This window comes from Rhopilema esculentum, chromosome 4 (assembly GCF_057945365.1).
Source record: "Rhopilema esculentum isolate cy_ngs chromosome 4, ASM5794536v1, whole genome shotgun sequence".
Lineage (NCBI taxonomy): Eukaryota > Metazoa > Cnidaria > Scyphozoa > Rhizostomeae > Rhizostomatidae > Rhopilema > Rhopilema esculentum.
This window is the reverse complement of record NC_142818.1, coordinates 6,457,713-6,477,285: the sequence shown is the minus strand read 5'-3', so window position 1 is coordinate 6,477,285 and position 19,573 is coordinate 6,457,713. Positions and strand designations below refer to the sequence as shown.

General features: G+C 34.6%; 1 protein-coding gene across 2 annotated transcripts; it reads right to left on the bottom strand.

Moving 5' to 3' along the window:
• Window positions 1–1,854: 1,854 nt before the first annotated feature.
• On the bottom strand, window positions 1,855–17,851 carry LOC135691307 (leucine-rich repeat and coiled-coil domain-containing protein 1). 2 transcript variants are annotated; one of them, XM_065209131.1, is made up of 22 exons: window positions 17,446–17,851; window positions 16,568–16,896; window positions 13,327–13,391; window positions 12,915–13,133; window positions 12,593–12,764; window positions 12,272–12,366; window positions 11,598–11,697; window positions 10,952–11,070; window positions 10,407–10,556; window positions 9,832–9,971; window positions 8,886–9,002; window positions 7,975–8,059; window positions 7,442–7,555; window positions 6,349–6,420; window positions 5,643–5,717; window positions 5,135–5,234; window positions 4,802–4,890; window positions 4,609–4,683; window positions 3,952–4,065; window positions 3,448–3,542; window positions 3,142–3,279; window positions 1,855–2,160 (listed from the first exon to the last, which is right to left on the bottom strand). In XM_065209131.1, the coding sequence occupies exons 1-22, from the start codon at window positions 17,736–17,738 to the stop codon at window positions 1,896–1,898; spliced, it is 3,021 nt and encodes a 1,006-aa protein (XP_065065203.1). In that variant the 5' UTR covers window positions 17,739–17,851; the 3' UTR covers window positions 1,855–1,895. The 2 variants fall into 2 exon arrangements, with proteins under 2 accessions (XP_065065203.1, XP_065065205.1); XM_065209133.1 differs by having other exon boundaries at window positions 10,407–10,541.
• Between the last annotated feature and the right edge of the window lie 1,722 nt (window positions 17,852–19,573).

Here is a 19,573-nt window from a genome sequence, read left to right as displayed (position 1 = left end):
ACTGATGTTGCAGGAGACAAGAAAATACAACGCTAACGATTAAAGGATAATTTCTTTAATTCACAAGTTTTTGTAATTCGATATATAGACGTCTGACTTCGGTGATGTGTATTCTACCATCCGTGGTTTCTGACACTGGCTTTGCACCCTTGTTTAAGAACTTACAACCTTACAATTTTGTGATTTTTCTGTATAACGTTATGGTGACTTTAAAAATATGCTTGAATGAGGATTTGAAAAATGGCATCAAAGAAATAGGGAAGGGGATGAGGCCACAATCATCATAATCATGATTGCGATTGTCCAAAAAATAAGACTAGAAAATAGAGTTTAAAAGCTCCTTTTTAAGATGCTTTTTTAGATAATTTGGTATTTTTAGCAATAGAAGATTTCAAAAGGAAAAACGCTAAGAGTTTCAACATGGGTTCATGTTTTCATACACCCGTTCTAATTACTCTTTATAGCAAGGGAATGAAAAACAAAGCCCAAGAAAGCGTCATTTCTGGAAGGAAAACGTCATAGACATTATTGTGTATTATTTGAATAGGGGGCAAGGCTGAGCTAGTGACCACAAAACTCTTAGCAATTGGCTTTCATATTATCATTTTTAAAAAGCACCACGATTTTAGGCATTTCCCCCATAAATGAAGACAATTTAAATTTCTAAACGAAGTAAAGGACTTTTTTCCAAAAAGATTTACGTCTTAGGATCAAGGAGACACGTGGCAAACATTTGGAAATTTAATAATAATTAATCTTGATTAAACCAAATTATTAATGGAGGAACAATATTTTTTAATGAAAAAAAACAATCGCCAATTATCCTTTTTCTCTATAGACTCTGAATATTTAAGATGAAAATCAAGAAAACCGCACGCTAAGTCTGAAAACGAACTTTTCGAGACATGATGAAACTACTTAGAAAAAATATTTCTTAATGATTCAGTAATCCTCCTGAATCCTCTGGTGTTTAACTTCCAGTTACAAAATAAAACTCGATTTTATCTAATCAGGCATGACTGCACAACATTAGTATTTTTAATGATGCTACGAAGGTGAAAGAAATTCTTGGTGTTATAGTGATTTCAAGAATAAATCAAACAGTTTCAAGCAAATGGGTTTTCGCCACGTGAATGACAATTTAGCACGGTACTGTTTCGTGCTCACCACAATTAACAAATCCCGCAGTTGAGGCATATGGATATTCTCGCTTGATAACTTCCCCATACAGGAGAAGCCCTCCTGTGCAAACTGTACTTAAGCTCAACTGTTTTAATTCACTCATATCGTCATTAACAGTATGACATTTTTAACCGATCACTAGCCTTGAATGTTTTTCACTGAAGAGATAGGAATGGATAAAGACAACAAATCAATCGGTTTCACGATGCTTCTTGGCAACAACAAAGGTCCCTTGACAAATCTCTGTGTAACTATAGCCCCAGAATAAAAAAATTTTTAACAAAGACTTGATGAGACGATCAACAGCTCAGTGGCAATGTGCAGTGGCAATATGCGCCTCTTATGAAGGGTCATCATCAAACAAGCTCCCTGTCTTGTTCCTTTTCTTTTGCTCTTTGAAACGTTCCTCTAGTGATGTTCCTAAAAATAACCTGTCTCTAACAAGACTCTTGGTAGCAAAGAAAATTTTACCCTCCGGAACGTATGTTTGTCTTTTCCCCGAGTTTGTACCCACCTTGCCAAACCTGGCTCCTGCACAAGGTTGTGAGTTTTGGCAAGATCATGTGAGTTTTGTTTTATTTTGCACAGCAGTTTAACAAGGAAGCATGATTGCTATAAATATCACAATTTTAATATTATATATAAATATCACAATTTTAATATTATATATAGATATATATATATATATATATACAGAAAACTTACAAATAATTTTATCTCCCTAGGTCGAGCTGAACATCAGAGAAAGCTTTACCGAGCTGTTTTATTTTCATTTCAAGATTTTGTTTTGATAAGGCAGCTTCCTCTAGCAACGCTCTCATTTCATCTTCAACTTCTGTCACTTTTGCTTTTGTTTTGCTTATCTCGTCATCTTTGCTTGCAATCACTTGACGCAGTTTCAAATCATGATTGCGTTGATTTTCATCCAACTGTCGTCGAAATGAATCGTCACAGGTTTTCAGTTTTTCTCTTGTTAAGCTGAAATTTGTGGAATATTGCTATAAAAACTTGAAATTTATATAATATTGCAATTATGTAAAGTAGATTTTAAGCTAGATTTATTTTGATTTCGTAAAAGTTCATTTTAGACAAGGTTGCTTAACGCAAAGAGCTGCATTTGACGACGTCATTATTATTACACGACTTCTCCATCAAGAGTTGTATCGCGTTAAAAATCAACAGGAAATCTATCCAGACCAAAGATACAAAATGCAGGTAATAAAACAAAATCGGTTTTTCCCCGAATCTTTATTAACCTATCATATATTTTACAGACATTCTAAGGAACAGAATTAAGAAAATCTGAGCGTTAACAATTCAAGGTGACAAAATTATTTCGCTATCTCTCGAGGACAATGAATGATCTTTAAAAATAAAAACCAGTCGGGATTGCATTGTTATTGAATACAATTTCGTTCACATAACAGCACAAACTTAGTCAAAAAATAGCTTCCTGGTATGTGCTTGAACTGTTTTTCCTAACTTGAGTATCCATGACTAAGAAAACCCTTGCTAGTACAGGAAACTGTGCACACCTGGAGTATTTACATGCTGGCAGTGCTTTTTTCCTTTATTTTTCAACTCATCTTGGTAAACGATTTCGTGTACAAAAACCACGCTCACGCAATATTTAGAAGCTATTTTCATAAAATACTAGCATCACTTCTGTCAACGTCATTATATGAATGCTATGTAAACATCGTACAATATACAAAACTATAAAGCCACCTTTGATGGCTGCGAATGAAATGAATGAAATTAGAAACTTTTCAGAGCTTGGCTGTCTCAATGTGTCCAAAGTTGGCAAAGAATTATTTTCAATAGCTAATACTCAACATAGCTAGGTTTTCACTCCTCCCGAGTGATAAAACAATTAGAAATCCAGCTTTACTGCGAGATCTCCTTTGTAACGATTAAATAGACAGTAAATGAAAAAGAGAAGAAAAAAGGTCTACTGACTTTGCTGTTTTTAACGCAGCGTCTCTCTCTTCCCTCAGGTTTTTCTCTTTGTTGTCAAAGTTATTTTTCATTTTAACCACCTTTTGCTCCAGCTGATCAATCATTAGACTCCTTTCGTCCCATTGTTTCTTCAAAATCCTAAAAAAGTTGTAAAATAGCTGATGCACGGAAATGACACCAAAGAGAATGATATCAAAGAGAACAACAAAAATGTTAGAAAAATGAGAGTTACAGCTTCAGAACAAAAATGCAAACTTAATGCTGAAATGTAGGATTTGTGAAAGTAAAAAAAGAGTCTTTGGTTACCTGAGGTCCTCTCTTGCCTTTTCTAGATCCATATTCGATATTCCCAACTGCGATTTGAGCTCTTCCTTTCTTGACTGTAAAGCTTCTACAACCTCCTGCATTAAAAGATTATTTTTTTAGTAGCAATAACTTAAAAGCTTAAGCCTTGTAAAAGTACGTATGAAAGCTTGCTTTTGGAAAATAATCTTGATAAATTTGATTAAAAACAAAATCATCCTGATGACGTCATCATCCAATATAAGCAATCAATATGTTGTAATGTTGACTGCGGTTGCGCACAGTGGCGGACACTTGGGGGGAGGCGACTGCCCCCCAATTCTTTAGAGGACATTGGTCTTTTGTTCTAGAACAATGGAAAATGTGACGTCATCTTATTAAAACAATAGGCTTGCCCCCCCCCCAATATTTGATCAAGTGTCCGGCCTTGGTTGCGCAGGATATAACTTCGAACAAATGCCTTCATAACTATGCCCAAAAGATGTACCGAAATAGTAACAGTCGAACCTGAAACTCGTTTGAATTCTTCTTTTCTTCTTTCAGTTCTTGTTCTAGATCTCGTCTTTCAGCCCATAGATCTTCTTTTGCTTTCTTTATTTCTGTTTTTTGAATTGCTAACTCCTAAATTCAAAACAACATTTGATATTCAATGGCAAAGCTTCTTGTCGACTATAGCTCTAAAGTTATGCTTCAACCTTACCAAAACACTAACTAAAAAGCTTTTGGGTGCTCATGAAAATTCGTGCCAATCTGAAAATCGGTTTACTTGAGACAGCACTCGTAGCCAAAGTACAACGTAGTCCCACGTGCATCAGGCAGAAAACGGCTTCTGAAGAAAGAACGGCCATGACGTCTATAATGTGGTTCAGCCGCAGGTCAAAACTTGAAAATTACACGGCAAGATACTAAATTTTGAAGCGTTTCTAGGGGCCCACATTTCATAGCTTTCCTCTTTAATAAACAAAGAGTTAGCTATCATGCCAAATTCTACACAGAATTAATCGATTTACATACCATTTATATTGAGAACTTGTGAATATAAAATAAAAAGTGAAAGTAACTGCAACAGGCACCTCGACACACATGGTGTGTGACTTCAGTGAATTTGCCAAGTAACAATATTTATTAACTCGCATAATTATATATGTTATCATATTGTTTTACCTGTTTGAGGTTCTTAATTGTGTCTGTTTGATCTTCAATGAGCTTTGTCTTTATCTTCAGCGTATCTAAGTTCTCCTAAAAAATATGAGAAGCAAAACATTTAATGTTCATTGCCCTTTTGAAGATGACTATAGAGAATAAAATTGGAGATGCAAAACATCTCTCAAAATATTGAATTTTGAAACAGGTTTACCTGCTCTCTCTGTTTCATCTGCTTCACTTGACTTGTCAAGGCTTCTATTTGAGCTTCCAGGCGGCCACGATCATGTGCCAATGATGCACCTAGATTGATGAATACTTATTTAACATCATCAAAAGATTCGTCGAGAATTACTAAGGGTTGAGAAAGAAGACATTCTATAGCTGTTCTAAAGCCTGTAAACTCAAACGGGCTCTTCAATGCAAGAAAACACAAATATGAATAACGACTCTTGGTAAAACCCTTAGCGGTTAACAGGAAAGAGCAGACAATATCGCTGAGTGTTGTGTCGAAAATAATTCTTCCATTAAATATCTAAAAACGAACCTTGCTGAGCTAACTCTTCGCCCCAGAGTTTTCTTTCTGCACGCAGCCCTTCAATCAAAGATTCCTGGGCCTTAACTTGCGCCAGCAGCTTGTCTTTATCCTGTTCAAAACGAGGTAGATACGATTTCCAAGAAACAATACCAGAAAAGTAGGTAGCAAATAAAATAGATATTGCATCCAGCTTGGAGCAATTTGGGCCATAAAACTGGCATAATGCACTTCTACTCCTGCTAAATATAAATTCAATAAAAAACTTAAAATACAGATGATAGCACTTGAAGGTTCAAGCTATTTTTAATAGAATAGCATAGCTGCTTTATATTGACATGCTAAGCAGCGAAGTGAAACTGAATAAGAAGCTCCCCCATATAAGTGTCATATGAGTTCATCTACACAGTTAAACTTCCAACGAAAAAAAAGTGAAACAATGGTTTACTTAAACAATAGATTGGCGAAAAGGTTTATCTTCAGCAAGATAAAATTATTGGTTTCGTTTTTAAATTCTTGCCTGCCGAAAAGTTTCCATTTTCGAGAGTTGTTTTCTAGAAGCTTCTAGCTGATTTTCAAGTAACTGGATTCTTTCCTGAAAAGAAAACAAAAAATCTTAACTACTATCAGTTAAGAAAAAAACATTTTAACCTAAACATCTATTTGAAACAGAAACACCCGATGGCAAAAATTTTTTACCAAACAGGCTATGAAAAAACTAACAATAAATAATCATAAGCCAGCATTTCAAGCATCAAAATTTGCCTTCGCGACGAAAACAAAGCAAAATTCTTGCTAATTCAAAAAGTTCAACAATTGGCTGTACGTAAACTCTCTGCAAGTGTAAAATCTATGGGCAAACATCAACATTGCGACACGACAGGAAGCATGGAAATACATTGCTACCCTGCAGCCACTAAACACATAAAATAGATTGAAATAAATGCAAAAATAAATCTAAAAGGAAGCCTTCTGTTAGATATGCTTGAAAATGCAAGAAAAAAAGGTATAATTGGCTTATTCGAAGCATCATTTCACAAACCAGAGATTTTTACTAAGCTTTGGCCACTAGCTTCATGACTGCTTAAGTTATGTTTCATTCATAAAAATAAAATTTTTGATTCCTAATGCCTTAATGCTTGCTGAAAACATAATTATTGGCCTTGATCTATATTATATTTCGACCCCATACTAATTAAAAATGTTACAGAATATATAAAATTTACCTTAAAGTCAACCTGCATTTCTTGCTTGTTTCTGGAAACTTCTGTCAGTCTTCCTTTTTGCTCTTTGACCATCTGAACATAAAAAAGAATCATACATTATATTGGTATGAAGAGCAAAGCAGACAGCTGTCTGATTGGCTGTGGACTCTGATCATTGCTAATGTCTCAATCGGAATTCGCCAATCAGCGAACAGAAATCACACCGCAAACGTGCTTCTTAGGTGAAATTAGGACTATCTCGAACATTTGAAGAAACATTGGAAAAAACAAAACAATCAGACATTGGAATGTATTAAAGAAACAACAAAAAAGGTGTGCCGTTACAAGATTAGATTGGAAAATCCCCTTACTCTTTACTTCCCAAAAAATAACAACATTTTGTTGTTATTCAACATTCATAGCAACATTTTGTTGACTCTTATAAAAAGCTATTTACTGATTTGACAACTTTACCGGTCATGTGCTTGAGTTTTTCTGATTGGCCCATTTCAATCCACAGCAGAATATATACATTTCCTAGCTTAGAATTGTCGATCATCATTCTGACATTGTGACATTGTATATTCTGAAGAATGTCAGACGAAAGATCAAGCATGCCTTAAAATGATTGCCATTGCATTTTAAAAATTGGACAACCAGCGATCTCTGATTTGGATTGAAGAACCAAATAGGTCGTTTAGGTCGGTGGGCAGCAAATCTTCAGTTTCCCTGTGAGTATTCCAGAGCTGTGTGAGATAATGGAGCAAACTAGCCCAAATGCAACTTTCAATTAACCAAGCTGTTTTCACTTGTTTTCTATTCAGCTAATCAGATAAAATAATCAACAGAAAAAAACTGAACTGTGAAAAGGGCTGTTTATATGAAAGGTTGGAATCGGAGCATCGTGGTAAAACCAAGGACTCCGGCCAATCGCTGATGGATTTTGGCAATAACCGTTTATTATCAGACGATGATTACAATGCAGGCATTCAAACAAATTTCTTATATGCTTTCATGTTTAATGTTATAATATGTTTGTAGTCAAATAACAAGTTACGCTGGCGAAAATCGTGCCTACTGAAGAATTGCAATGTATGATTGAAGAAATACTTACGGAAGTGAGTTCTGTCACCAGTGCTGTGGCTTTGGACTCTTTTTGTTTTAAAATCTGCATCGATCTTCGCATTTCTGAACTTTCATCAAGCAATTTTGAATACGCCCCTTGCAGCTACACAAAAGATAAAATGCTCTAATTTGTGCTTCGAAAATATTTCCATCCAATCTTTTTTAACGATAAGTTAGAAAACAACTTTAATGTTAATTTCAAAAAGTTGGTTTTCTCTTTGACAGTACTTCAAAGCAAAACCAAATCAGAATCAAGCTCTAACTGTATGGAATAGAGCGAAAACTGTTAGTCTAGCAAACAGACTTCTCAAACCTTGTAGCTAACAAATTTTCGAAAATCATTTAACATATTTTCCTTATGTCTGGAAATCTATTTTAGTTAAAATCTTAAAACTAAGAAAGGAGAAAAAAACTCTTTAACAAATAAAGTAATAAATCCTAAGAATTGTCGGCCAAAAGAAATTGACTTTGCATATTAAATACAAATCGATGCTTTTCTCAGACATGTCAAAGGAAAATTACCTCTCCGAAGCGATTAGCCTCCATCTGTAGACCAGCTCTAAACTCGTCTTCAAGCAAAGCATAATCTCTATTTCTTGCTTCTAGTCTTTTTGTAGAGAAAGAAGACGTCAATCAGTATTTAATTTCATAGATAAAAGTTTATAATTTTCAGGTTCAGCAGAGATTAACAATAATAGTCAATAAGAAAAAAATTCAAATTATTGTGGTTGCCATGTACAAACATTTCCTTTCGCGTTTATATATGCAAGGGTTTTATCAGAGCTTAAACTCGGCGAAAGAAATTTTTTTCAATATACAGTGGTTAAGTGAAAATTTCGTAAAAACATATCATTGAAAATTTTGAATTCGGACTACATAATGTGAAAGAATGCCACAAAATTATTTCAAATGTGAAAATTAATAAATCTGCAATAAATCGACTGACATAATGCCAGTAAACAACCTTAATATCACAAAAAGGGTTACTATTGTCTTTGGTTAATAAATTTGATAACCAAGAACAAATAAAAATCATTTGATAGAGATAGATCCCACGTTCGCGTGGCTATATTTCGGCAAATTTTGAATAAATGGAGGTATTTAGACATCTAGGGCAATTTTATGATTTTCTTTAAATTCTATGGTAGAAATTGAAAATCCTAAGCCCAGATAAAATTCCATCACCTCATCTTTTTATTACTTATCACCCAAAATAAAATTAGCCTATCGTAACTTGTATCGAGATCTGTTTCAGCTATGGTCATGTGGTTGGTACATAGAGTAAACTTTATAAATCAATGTCCACAGCAATCTGGCAACTCTTTTCTTGCAAACAGACATTCTCTTTGAACATCTTCTAATTGAGGATGAGTCATTCATGATGCATAAATTTGACATGTCGTAAAAAAGGTGATGGAATTGCACCAGATTACCTTTCATTGTATTGTTGCATCAGCTGTGAATACCTTCCTTCTTGTTTGGCTACTTCTTTCTCCACAATATCCCGTACCTCTTTCCCATCAAGCTTCACCATACCATCCAAAGACGTTCTAAGGCATAGAACAATACGATTATAGACAACTCATGCAAATAGAAAGATAAACTGAAAACAAAAGAAAGATTTTCAGTGAGCAGCATTTGGAACATTACCCAGCTACAAAAAATGATAGGTTTTTCTATGCAAAAAGCTGGCATTGATATTTGCACTATCCTAAACTTCTAAGACGAACTAAGAAGTATTGCAGGTAACCCCACTTAATAATTTAGAACATAAAGCTTGCTACCCAAATATTCCAGCCATAAACCAGTATGAACTTACATGTTACAACGTTTTGTGTTACAACAAAGTTCTGAGAGAAAGTTTTGATTTTCAAATCTTATGACTGACAAAGAAAGACTTGGCAAGTTTATCTTGAGTTGAAGAAATAAAAAACGTATTAATGCCAATTTTAGAAGAAGCTTCTATCAACAATATATTTAAATTGAAAGGGTGAATGGATCGTATTTCAATGCCTCTTGGTAATAAAGCATGCTTCTATCTATACCATTATCTTCAAACAGAACAAAAAAATGTTTATTTCGTAAAAGGCTGGAGTTTCGATAAAGAATGCCACGCTATCAAAGGTTAAAGGAAAAGCTTTCTCTCTTGCTCCTACTGAGAATTATGAAGAACAGCTACAAGGAGCCCTAGCAGCAGGCAAAGAATCTGCTTGTAAATATAAAAAATAGCACAAAACATTGGTACAATATAAATTAAAATGAAAATTAGTATTATGCTTGTCTGTCATATATCAGTTTTACAAAACTTGAAAAATCCGAAAAATACAAAATTTATTGTACTGTTAAGACTGGGGGAGTAGTAGAAATGGTATAAAATACATGTGATTTTGTTCCCGATTCGCTAAGAGCTCTTGCAGTTGGCTGACACGCTGCTTCAAATTCTTCTCGCTTTCTTGCAGAAGCTCGACTTCGCGAGTAATGGCAGCGGCCTTAAACTGGGCCTCTTGAAGTTGTTTATCCTAAAAATTATCAAATCAAGGTCAAGGTTCCAGAAAGCGGATTACAAGCAAAATTTAGTATAGAACAGGGAAAAACAATAGATTTTGTAAAGAAAGTACCATACTTTAGCTAATATAAACAAAATACTTTGAAGCTTGCTGACACCCTAGACAGAATGCCTTTGCAGAAAGAGCAAATGTTAAGTTCAACACAGTAAACCCGATAGACAAATAGATACATTTCAATTTTCTCGTTGTTCCTACCTTATCTTCATTGCACTTTTCCCTAGACAATACACATTTCTACATTAACAAATGGCAGAATAAAAGTACTGAATAAGGTCAAGAGGCATATAGAAATTATGAAAATAGCAAAGTCATCTAGTACTACGTGAATTTATCAGAAAAGGCTTAAGACAATAAAGCGGCTACATGTAATCCTGTTATAAAAATCACCTTCAGTGCTTGCACTTTTAACCTTTCTCTGTCTGAATTCCTTGAAGTTTCCTCTAAAGAACTTATAATCTTCTTGGCCTCGTTCTCATACTGTCGAAGCTTTGCAACCTCGCCTTTCAGTTCCTCACATTTATCCTGGGTTAAAAAGGTCTGTGTAGGTACAAATAGCCGGTAAATAGATTACAGAATAACTTAGTCAGATAGATTTATTGATTCTCTAAAATATGTTCAATGCAATGTATTATTTTTGCAGGAAACTCAATCAGTTGAAAGACATTTCTAGTCTCACTTGTAATATTCTGCTGAAGTAATAACAAGAGTTGGCTGTCGAGCCACAATGAAACAGGATGAAGAATTACCGAAAATACTACAACATTAATTATCTGGTAATACAGATGGGCACTGTCAATTTGGAGGCAGACAAAAACAAGATATTTTGTGCTTAAGAACAGATATTATTAGTCACTTCTTTCAGTCATACAAATTTAAACAGAGAACACTGGCAAATTTGTATAAAGACAACAATCCTCACAAAATTTAACTACCTGCTCCAGGACTAAAAGCTTCTCACACTTCGTCCGTTCATCTTTCTCTAAGGCCAAAGCACTCTTCAATTTTGCGCTAGTGGAAATCGCAGTCTCGGCATATTTTCTTTCTTCGGCCACTTAAAGAGATAAAGCAGCATTAGACAAGCAAAAAGGAAACAATTATGCAAATAAAAGAGCAATAAAAGTTGCGGTGATATCCTCTTTATAAAAACTGCATCATTATATTATGAGCAATAGAAAAACACAGTTTGAAAGTTCGTCAGACACGTAAACAGATTCTGGTACACTTAGATAAAGTCAAGTGATAGAACGTAAAATTGCTTTTTTGCGTTTCATGACCTTCTACTCCCTAAACTACTTGCAACATCATCATTCTAGTTTGGGTGAAAATAACAAACTTTCATAACGAACAACATCATGCAAGAAAACGCCAGAAAGCGGACGCATCCATCCAATGTATATTGGCTATGTTCCCAGACGTTTCCTCTGCATAATGATTGTCAATGTCTGCAGGAAACCAATAAGACCAGTCGGAGATAATAGACCTAGGTAGTTTTTGTTTTGTTGGAAAAGAAACAAAGTAAGACATAGTAAGGACGTTAGTCTAAATTGTCAGCCTTGTCCCTGGTAAATATACCGTTACCTTTTTCTTGCATGTCTTTAACTGTGTTAATTAGTCTTCTAGCTGCTTGTTCAGCCTTCCATCGTCGTTCTCGCTCCTCATCAAGCTCTTGTAGCATTAACTGTTAACCAAACAAAACACCAGCTTAACTTGAAAAACTTAATTTCAACAGCTTGTTAGCCAATCTTGCAAATAATAAGAATCAAAGTGGAGTTTCTGAATTGAAATGCGAAGTGGCGCAACGAAAAGGTGATTTGAAGGTTATAAGTATACAACTTTTACAGAGGTTCACCATCCTGATTTCTAGCGGGACAGTGCAGAGATCGCGGAGTTGTAGTGTTGGAAAGTACAGAGAATGGATGAAAGAAAAATCAGAAAAAGATAAAACTCCGCTCCAAAAAGCATTTCATATCCAAAATATCCTTTGCATCACTACAGGATCAAAGGTAACATAATCAAAAATATTAAGAAAAAGAAAAGTTTCATTTTGTATCTACTTCACGAATAAAAGAAAGAGAGGCAGACATTTCTATCGTTTACTAAGTTTCTATCAGTAACGCCTTTCAAACTTCCACTGCAGCAATACCTGACTACTGAAATTATCAAATAAATTGCTAACAGATACATTGCCTTAGTCCTATTACAATCTTAACTTAAATGAAAGCAAATATTACACTGTAAATTTTAATACTTACCAATGCTGCTTCATCATCTTTTGGGTCTCTGACTTTTCTTGCTGCTCTCTTTACTTCATCTGAACTACTGGTTTTTACTTCTCTTATGACATTCCCTAAAAAATTTTGATGTCATTTAAAATTCTAAAACACTAAAAAATCATATTCAACCTGGAGCTAATTATTGCCATACAAATTATTTCTATTCATCAATTTTGCTTTTTCTCTGTTCTTTAATTTGTTCCTGAATCAATAGGAAATAAATCCATTAGTGACATTGTAAGGTAACTCCTGAAGAAATAAAGAATTCCTTGAATATCTAGTTTTGACAGAAAGTCTCACTTTTGATAGCTGGCACACGTTTTGTTATTTTACAGTCGCGATGAGCAGACTCTTTAGCATGAGCTTTTCTTCTTGTGAGGCCTCTTGGCTTCTGCTGTTGTGTACCTGTAGTTTCAGGTGATGTTGATGCTGAAGTTGGTGTTATTGTTTCTATGTCCTTCTCAGGAATCATCTATATAAAAGTGCAAAAACATATATTGCAAAGATATTATTTAAATTAAAAACCCTTAGAAATGAGAAAATTAAAAAATAAAAGGTTTTGATGACATTCAAACAATCAACTGGTCTTTTTTATAGCATTAGAAAAATGCACCATTCAGACCTGCTTTTGGATTTGCAAGTTCAGCAACGATTCTATTTGCTTCTCAAGAAGGTGGAGTCTATCTGTAACTTCATTTTGTTTATGCTCTTCATTTTCATTTTGCATAGACTGTGATTTTGATATTACATCTGTAACTTTCTGAGCCCTTGCTCTGTCTTTAAATCTCTCTAGAGCTTCATCGATTTTTGGTGTATTGACATCAATTTGGGAGTCAGACGACTACAAGTAAGAAAATGAAGCTTTGTACTACAAAAACAGTTACCACTATGTGTAATTGGGTTGTTTAGATATCCTGCTAAAAAGTAAAGTTTATTTGCTTAATCATAAAACTGCTAGAAATTCAGTTATTGATGTAAAAAACTGTGAAATAACAAAGCAAATAGCAAAATATCATTTCATAGAAAATTTTTACCACAGTTGCACTGGTAGAATCACTTGGGTTTGACTGCACAAGCCATTGCAAGTATTCATCAAGGCCTAATGACAGAAAGCAGTGATAGATTTAGTCCCCTTAGAAAAAATTTACAAACAGATGAAAGAAAGCACTCTCTTCCCTATTCTATCCAAAATATATATTATATCCAATTCTATTCTATCCCCTATTCTATCCAAAATACAAAAGAGCCTCCCAGCAATCATTTGATAATTCAGGATCAGAAAATAGGCATCAAACTTTAAAACAAACTATAAAAAAGTCACGAATTATTATGAAATTGGTAGTTCATAGATTTTTCCAATGTTTAATGTAATGTACAGCACAACAATGATAATCAGGGACATCACTGTTACGAGAGGTTTGGGGTAGGAAGGTTGGAGGTAGGGAAGAAAAAATTGCAAAGAAAACCTTCTGAAAAGAAAACTCTCGAATTTTGATGCTTCTAGCTTGCAGGAAAATGCACTTTTTGAAGCAATTTTCAACAATGCTTTCTCTGAAATAAATATCTACAGACTGAAAGCTATTTGATGATTTTAATCAACTTTCTGGTGTCAATGTTTAAATGTTTTAGCTTATGCAACATAATTCAATTCAGATAGGGACACAATCTCTCAGCTTTTTCTTCCTATAATTTGTTATCATTTCAGTAAATCAAAACTCCTTGCACCCTCCCAATAATTTTTTGAAATGGTGCCTTATCCAAACATTTATTGCCAAGCCAAAAATTTTTGGCTGGTTCCTCAAAAACACCCTGCAACTCCTACCTTGGTACATCCCTGGTATCTAATTGGTGCAAAAATCATTTAGATTAAGCACGAGATTTGGAGATTGTGTTGGATGATCCTTGTTAAGCACATCAAAGTTTGTAAAAAAGACGAGTTGATTTTTGCAAGGTGATTCTTGTTCTCTTCAAGTCTGCTTTTAGCATTGTTTGGTTATTTTATGTAAATTGTCCTCATTTGTCACCTATTTGGCTAGGGAAACCTTCTGTGTCCCTTCAATGTGAAAATTCATTTTGGTGCCCCTGATATTTGATCGGCAGGGAGGGCTAATTGTCCCCTTGCCCCCTGCTAAGCACGCCACTGCTAAGCATATGGAAACTTGCTCAGAATGAACTAAAAAAGGTTTAGGCTTGACACTGAAAAGAGAGATAAGTTGTTGCCTGTTGTGTGCTTTTGAAGTTTTCAAAAGTTTGAATAGCGCATCGCCACACGTCTTTGAAACTACTTCACTAGAGTAAAACACAGGCAGTGTACTCGTGCCAATGCAAAAAATATTGTTTTGCCCAAAGTACAATCAGAAAAAGGCAAGAAGGCCTTTTACTTTCAAGGAGCAAAGATTTTTAATAAACTAACAGACGAAATGAAGTGTGAAACTTCAATTCTAAGATTTAAGACTTTTTGTAAAAATTTTAACTTTGACTTTTAAGATTTCATTTTCATCATGTATATTTTTATTTCGGTAATCCATGTCAGGGGCGGCGTGGGGTGGTATTAAAGGTATTAGTCTAATACCTTTTTATTTTCAAAGGAAGGCGACTTTGGGTCTCTGAGATTGCAGGAAATTTATTTTGCTTTTTGTACGCTGCCACTTTTTCACAACAATTTTATCGATGCGACCAGCTCTATTCATATAGCCAAGCTATATTTGCTTTTCTGTTCGTTGAATGAAAGCTTTCCTAATCCTCATTGAAATCTTTGAAAAGTGTAATCCATGCCGTAATCAGCAGCCCTGGCCATGGTATTAGCCTCCAAAAACTAATCCACTGCCCCGAAATTTCTTTTGTCTGTTGTGGTCTGCATGACGTGAATTTCTCTTGTTGAGCCATGGTCGAAGAATGGGTGAACACCTGCAAGGTATTAGTTTTTCATTTCTAATACTATGAGGGCCACTGTCAGTGGAAGGGACGGTGGAAAGAGCCCCAGCTCTATTCTAAGGCCTCAGCTTATAGAAAAAATATTTCTGGAAATTAACTTTATGAATTTACAAAATGTAGCTGTACTTTTGCTAGCAATGCCTTTGGATGGATTGACAAAATTTAGACCCCGAATATAAAGAGCAACAGTCATGAAATAATTTGTTTAAGCTAAAGGCAGTTGTAAAAGTTGTTTTGTATGAACTGTATGTTTTGTAAAACTTTGATTCTATATGACCGTAGAGTCACAGGCAACATTCTCACATGATTTCTCTCGGTTTCTCAAATCAAATGATACATCTTACGTTTTTTTGCTGCATTACTCTAAAGTAAATCGCTCGCTTTATCGTAATAGAATCTCATTCGCGGGCCAAAAGCCTCATGGTATTAGAATTAATGGGCTAATACCTTGGGGCTCCATTACTGGGCAGCAAACCGCTGTATCAAAACACGATTTCGCTCGAGTAATTTGCCGCAGCCATAATTCATTTGTATTTCGTAGGACCGATCCTTCACCCAAAACTAGTAGGATGAACTACATTACCACAGGGTCATCAGTGTCTGGGGGGAGACAACGGGGGCCAGTGCCTTCAAATAATTTTGTAAGATATGGTATTGCCAAAAGCTATTTTACACCATCATATCGAAAAGGTCATTTTGCCCACCTTCCTGAATAAGAACATATAAGCTCCACCCCTGTTAAATAGTTTCAGGACCATCCGGAGGGACCTTCTTATGTCTTAATTTCGAAGGCTAATACCAATACTTTTCTACTCCCAGCCGCCCCTGATCCATGTATATTTTAGACAAGTCCTTTATTGATAACAGCACGTTGTTGCTGACCAAAGTTAACCTGTATAAATATGATATTATTATTATTATTCCCTACTTAATTTTGCAGCTTCACATCAAAGCAAAGAAGTTGGCATTACTCAGAATTTTGGAAATATTTTGCTGTCTGGCCTGAAGATTTGCATCCGGAGCATTCAGATGTAGTACCCTAGGTTGGGTTCAACTGATCTCTTCTTAGCCTCTTTTTGTGTGCCCATATTCACTCAATATGATTCAAATGTACAGAAATCTTATTAAAACTAACATATTGTAGACTATGTTGTGTGATTCACATCAGTAAACCCAGGTAAGTGGAAATTATTTATGGGTGTCTACCCCTATACAGCAGTAAGAACTGAAGCATCTATACAATTTGTCTAGTGCCAAACAGGTCTAAACATATCAAGCAACATAAATAATATTTGACTTAGAACCACTTATAAAACTGCAGTAAGCTGCAAAATATTTTACCTGGATGTGAAATTTGTTGGACATTTCCAAGAACTGTAGCATTTCCATGTTTATCTTTTTCATCCAAAGCCACTAAGTTTTTAACTTGGGCAAAAACATTTGGTCGATAAGCAGGAATACTGCAAACAGGATTACTGTCTCCATTCTTTTGCAAAGTTAGATGCTCAAGAGTCCCACAGTTTGCAATACATTCAAGCAAATGATCTAGGGAAGTTATCTTGTTGCCATGAAGGTCAACAAATTTAATCACATGAGTATTTCTTCGAAAATCTTTCAACCCAGTTAGATCATCTATGATGTTGTAAGATAAATTCAATTTTTCAAGTTTCCTGTAAATAGGAAATGTTCAAGTTTTAAAACTTAAAGATAAAAAGACAAGAATCTTAAAAGTCTAAATAATTCAGTTATATAGCTTTAGATTATATCTGTCTTTGTCTTGCATCCTTAATATCATCTCACGTTTAATCACATACAGTATTGTTTACAAATCTAACATCCCTGAAGCAACCTATTCTAACAATTCTATGCACAAAAAATCCAAAGATGAAATTTGATTGAAATTAATTAAGTCTTAGCAAGTCAAACTTTTTTCATTTCAAAAATATCAAAAAGAATTCAAGGAGCAGATGCTGTCTTGCAGCAAAATTTGAAACTACGTGAAGAAAATTATCAGATGTTGTTCTATTGAATTTTAGGTCATACACCTCTCTACTTCCACATAAAACTACCTTATCCTCTTTAAATTCGATACCAGGTTTATTCTACAAGGGATAAAAAATCATATGCAAAATCGTGAGTGTCCTTATATTAGTTTCTACAAAAGCAGCACACACAATTGCCATGCCTTAATAAGGTGGACAATTGATTAACCTCTGTACCTTAGAGATCCCAACCCGGCAACAACTTTGATTTGATTGCATGACAAGTTAAGTGACTGTAGATTTTCTAGATATTCTAGACCTTCGATTCTAACGATGACATTTGACGACAAATCAAGGGATCGCAAGTTCCTCAGTCCATGAAGATTTTCGATCCTAGCAATTTCATTGCAATGAAGATTTAAATGCACCAAATCTCTAGGAAGAGGCAAATCAACAAGCTTGTGGACTTTATGATCGATCAAAGAAAGATTTTGGCCTAGCTGGTCAGCATATCTGTGCCCATCTTCCATTATACATCGTGTTGCATCAAACAGTAGTGAAAAAATCAAAATCAAGCTTTCTTAGATACACGGCAATGTCATGATGGTGAGTCTTCGTAAATGAAAACATAAAAACCGCCAAATCTCACAGCCCCGCTTTGATTATTTCGTTTAGAAAAGAGGCTGATTGGCACAGTTGCGGGCAGTGCGGCTAGGGCACTGAGCCAGGGTCATAGGATTAGGAGCATTTCTAACTCCAGCGATGGGTCAAATACTTTTTAAATTTATCTAATTACAATTACAAAATTTTGTCCAATATGCATCTAAATGTATTTGAGCACTACAACTGAAATAATTCTTGAGGTAGAATACAAATTATTCCGAAAAAGCCGCCAGAATGATCACATCAGTGTCGTGTCCCAACCCTGAAGTTAGGTTATCTATCAGTACATTTACATTATTTTTCTGGGTGTTGGTCAGATTTGTAAAATAAGCCTTAATCTCATTTGTTGTCAAATTTTGAAAAGAAAGTTTCGGACAACCAATTTCGATCACAAAATTTCACACTCATTTCGGACAAAAATTCAAAAATTGTAAAATTGTAGATATAGAATTCGGATGAGATTAAAGAGAAAGACAGTTATTTTGATTTTCTACCCAAATGATAATCAATCTCAATGTTCTAGTTCTACTTCAGGGCCTTCTCCTGAATAAAATTCTAAACTGGAACTATAACCGTAGCCAAATTTCCTAAAAATTGGCTAGAACTTGTACAATCATTTTAGAAATTAGAACTCTTTCTCCGTATAATACATTGAAATATATCTATAATGCTTTTTATTTCATTTCAGTATAAAGAAAAATACATAAGTAAATAGTTAATCAATTGTTAAAAGTGAAAAACTAATTAAACGAAACCATAAGCTGTTAATATCTTACATAGATTTTATTTCACTGAATACTGGAGATGAACTTTAGAGCTACGCACCCGGCACTTTAGAGCTATGTAAGATTTAGTGTCAAAGAATAAATAATTTAGCGACAAAAAATATCTAATTTGAAAGTTGATCTTTCTGTTTTTTATTTCAATTTATTCTACTCTTTCCTCTGCCCGCACTTCATGTAATTTTCTTAAAATAATGTTACTATGTTTATTAATACATAAATGCTTCTTCGGTTAGTATCTTTCAATTTTAATCGTAGCAACCACGTCTTACCGAGGGCAGACAGCTCGAAAGCTCTGAGGAGTTATTTCTGTATGTCCTCTTCAGCAATTTTTGATGCGTATTTTTCTGTAACCTTGTTGTAATTATACCCAATTAATCTTGTTTGCATCTTATGTTGCTATGTATATAATTTAATGATGAGAACATATATGAAATGAAAATGAAATGATTTGCCTGAAGGTAGCATTAAGCGTGGAACTCAAGAACCGCTCTGGTTTGTCCACCATAGTGTGCACAGGTCTACCTACAAGGCACCAAGTACTGTACGGACCGGTAAAACATTAATTTTGATTTATTGCTAATCATTTTCATTAATCATCTATTCCATTTATTAAAGAAAAATCAGCAACGTTATCGAATCAAAGAAGAACTAAATCAAATCAACATAAAATAAAATAGGAGAAGAAGTGAAAACATAATGTGCATGATGATAGCTATAATGATTGCGTAATTGAGACTAAGCAAGAAATCAAAAACTAATACTAAAAGCTCCCAGGTCATATTTGTAGGCATATATTTAATTTTCTTTCTAGAAATCAAACGCGAGACTTTTTAATGGGTTTTAAAGCACTGCAAGCTTTAGTTCTTTGCCACTTAAAAGAAATACTGACTGAAATTGAGCAAAAGTGATACCTCAAT

Coding starts and splice junctions, on each gene's coding strand:
- LOC135691307 (XM_065209131.1), bottom strand. CDS start 17,738: ATGGAAGATGGGCACAGATATGCTGACCAGCTAGGCCAAAATCTTTCT. Junction 12,765..12,914: donor ACTTGCAAATCCAAAAGCAG/GTCTGAATGGTG, acceptor ACTTTTATATAG/ATGATTCCTGAGAAGGACAT. Junction 9,972..10,406: donor TAAAAGTGCAAGCACTGAAG/GTGATTTTTATA, acceptor GATAATTTTTAG/GATAAACAACTTCAAGAGGC.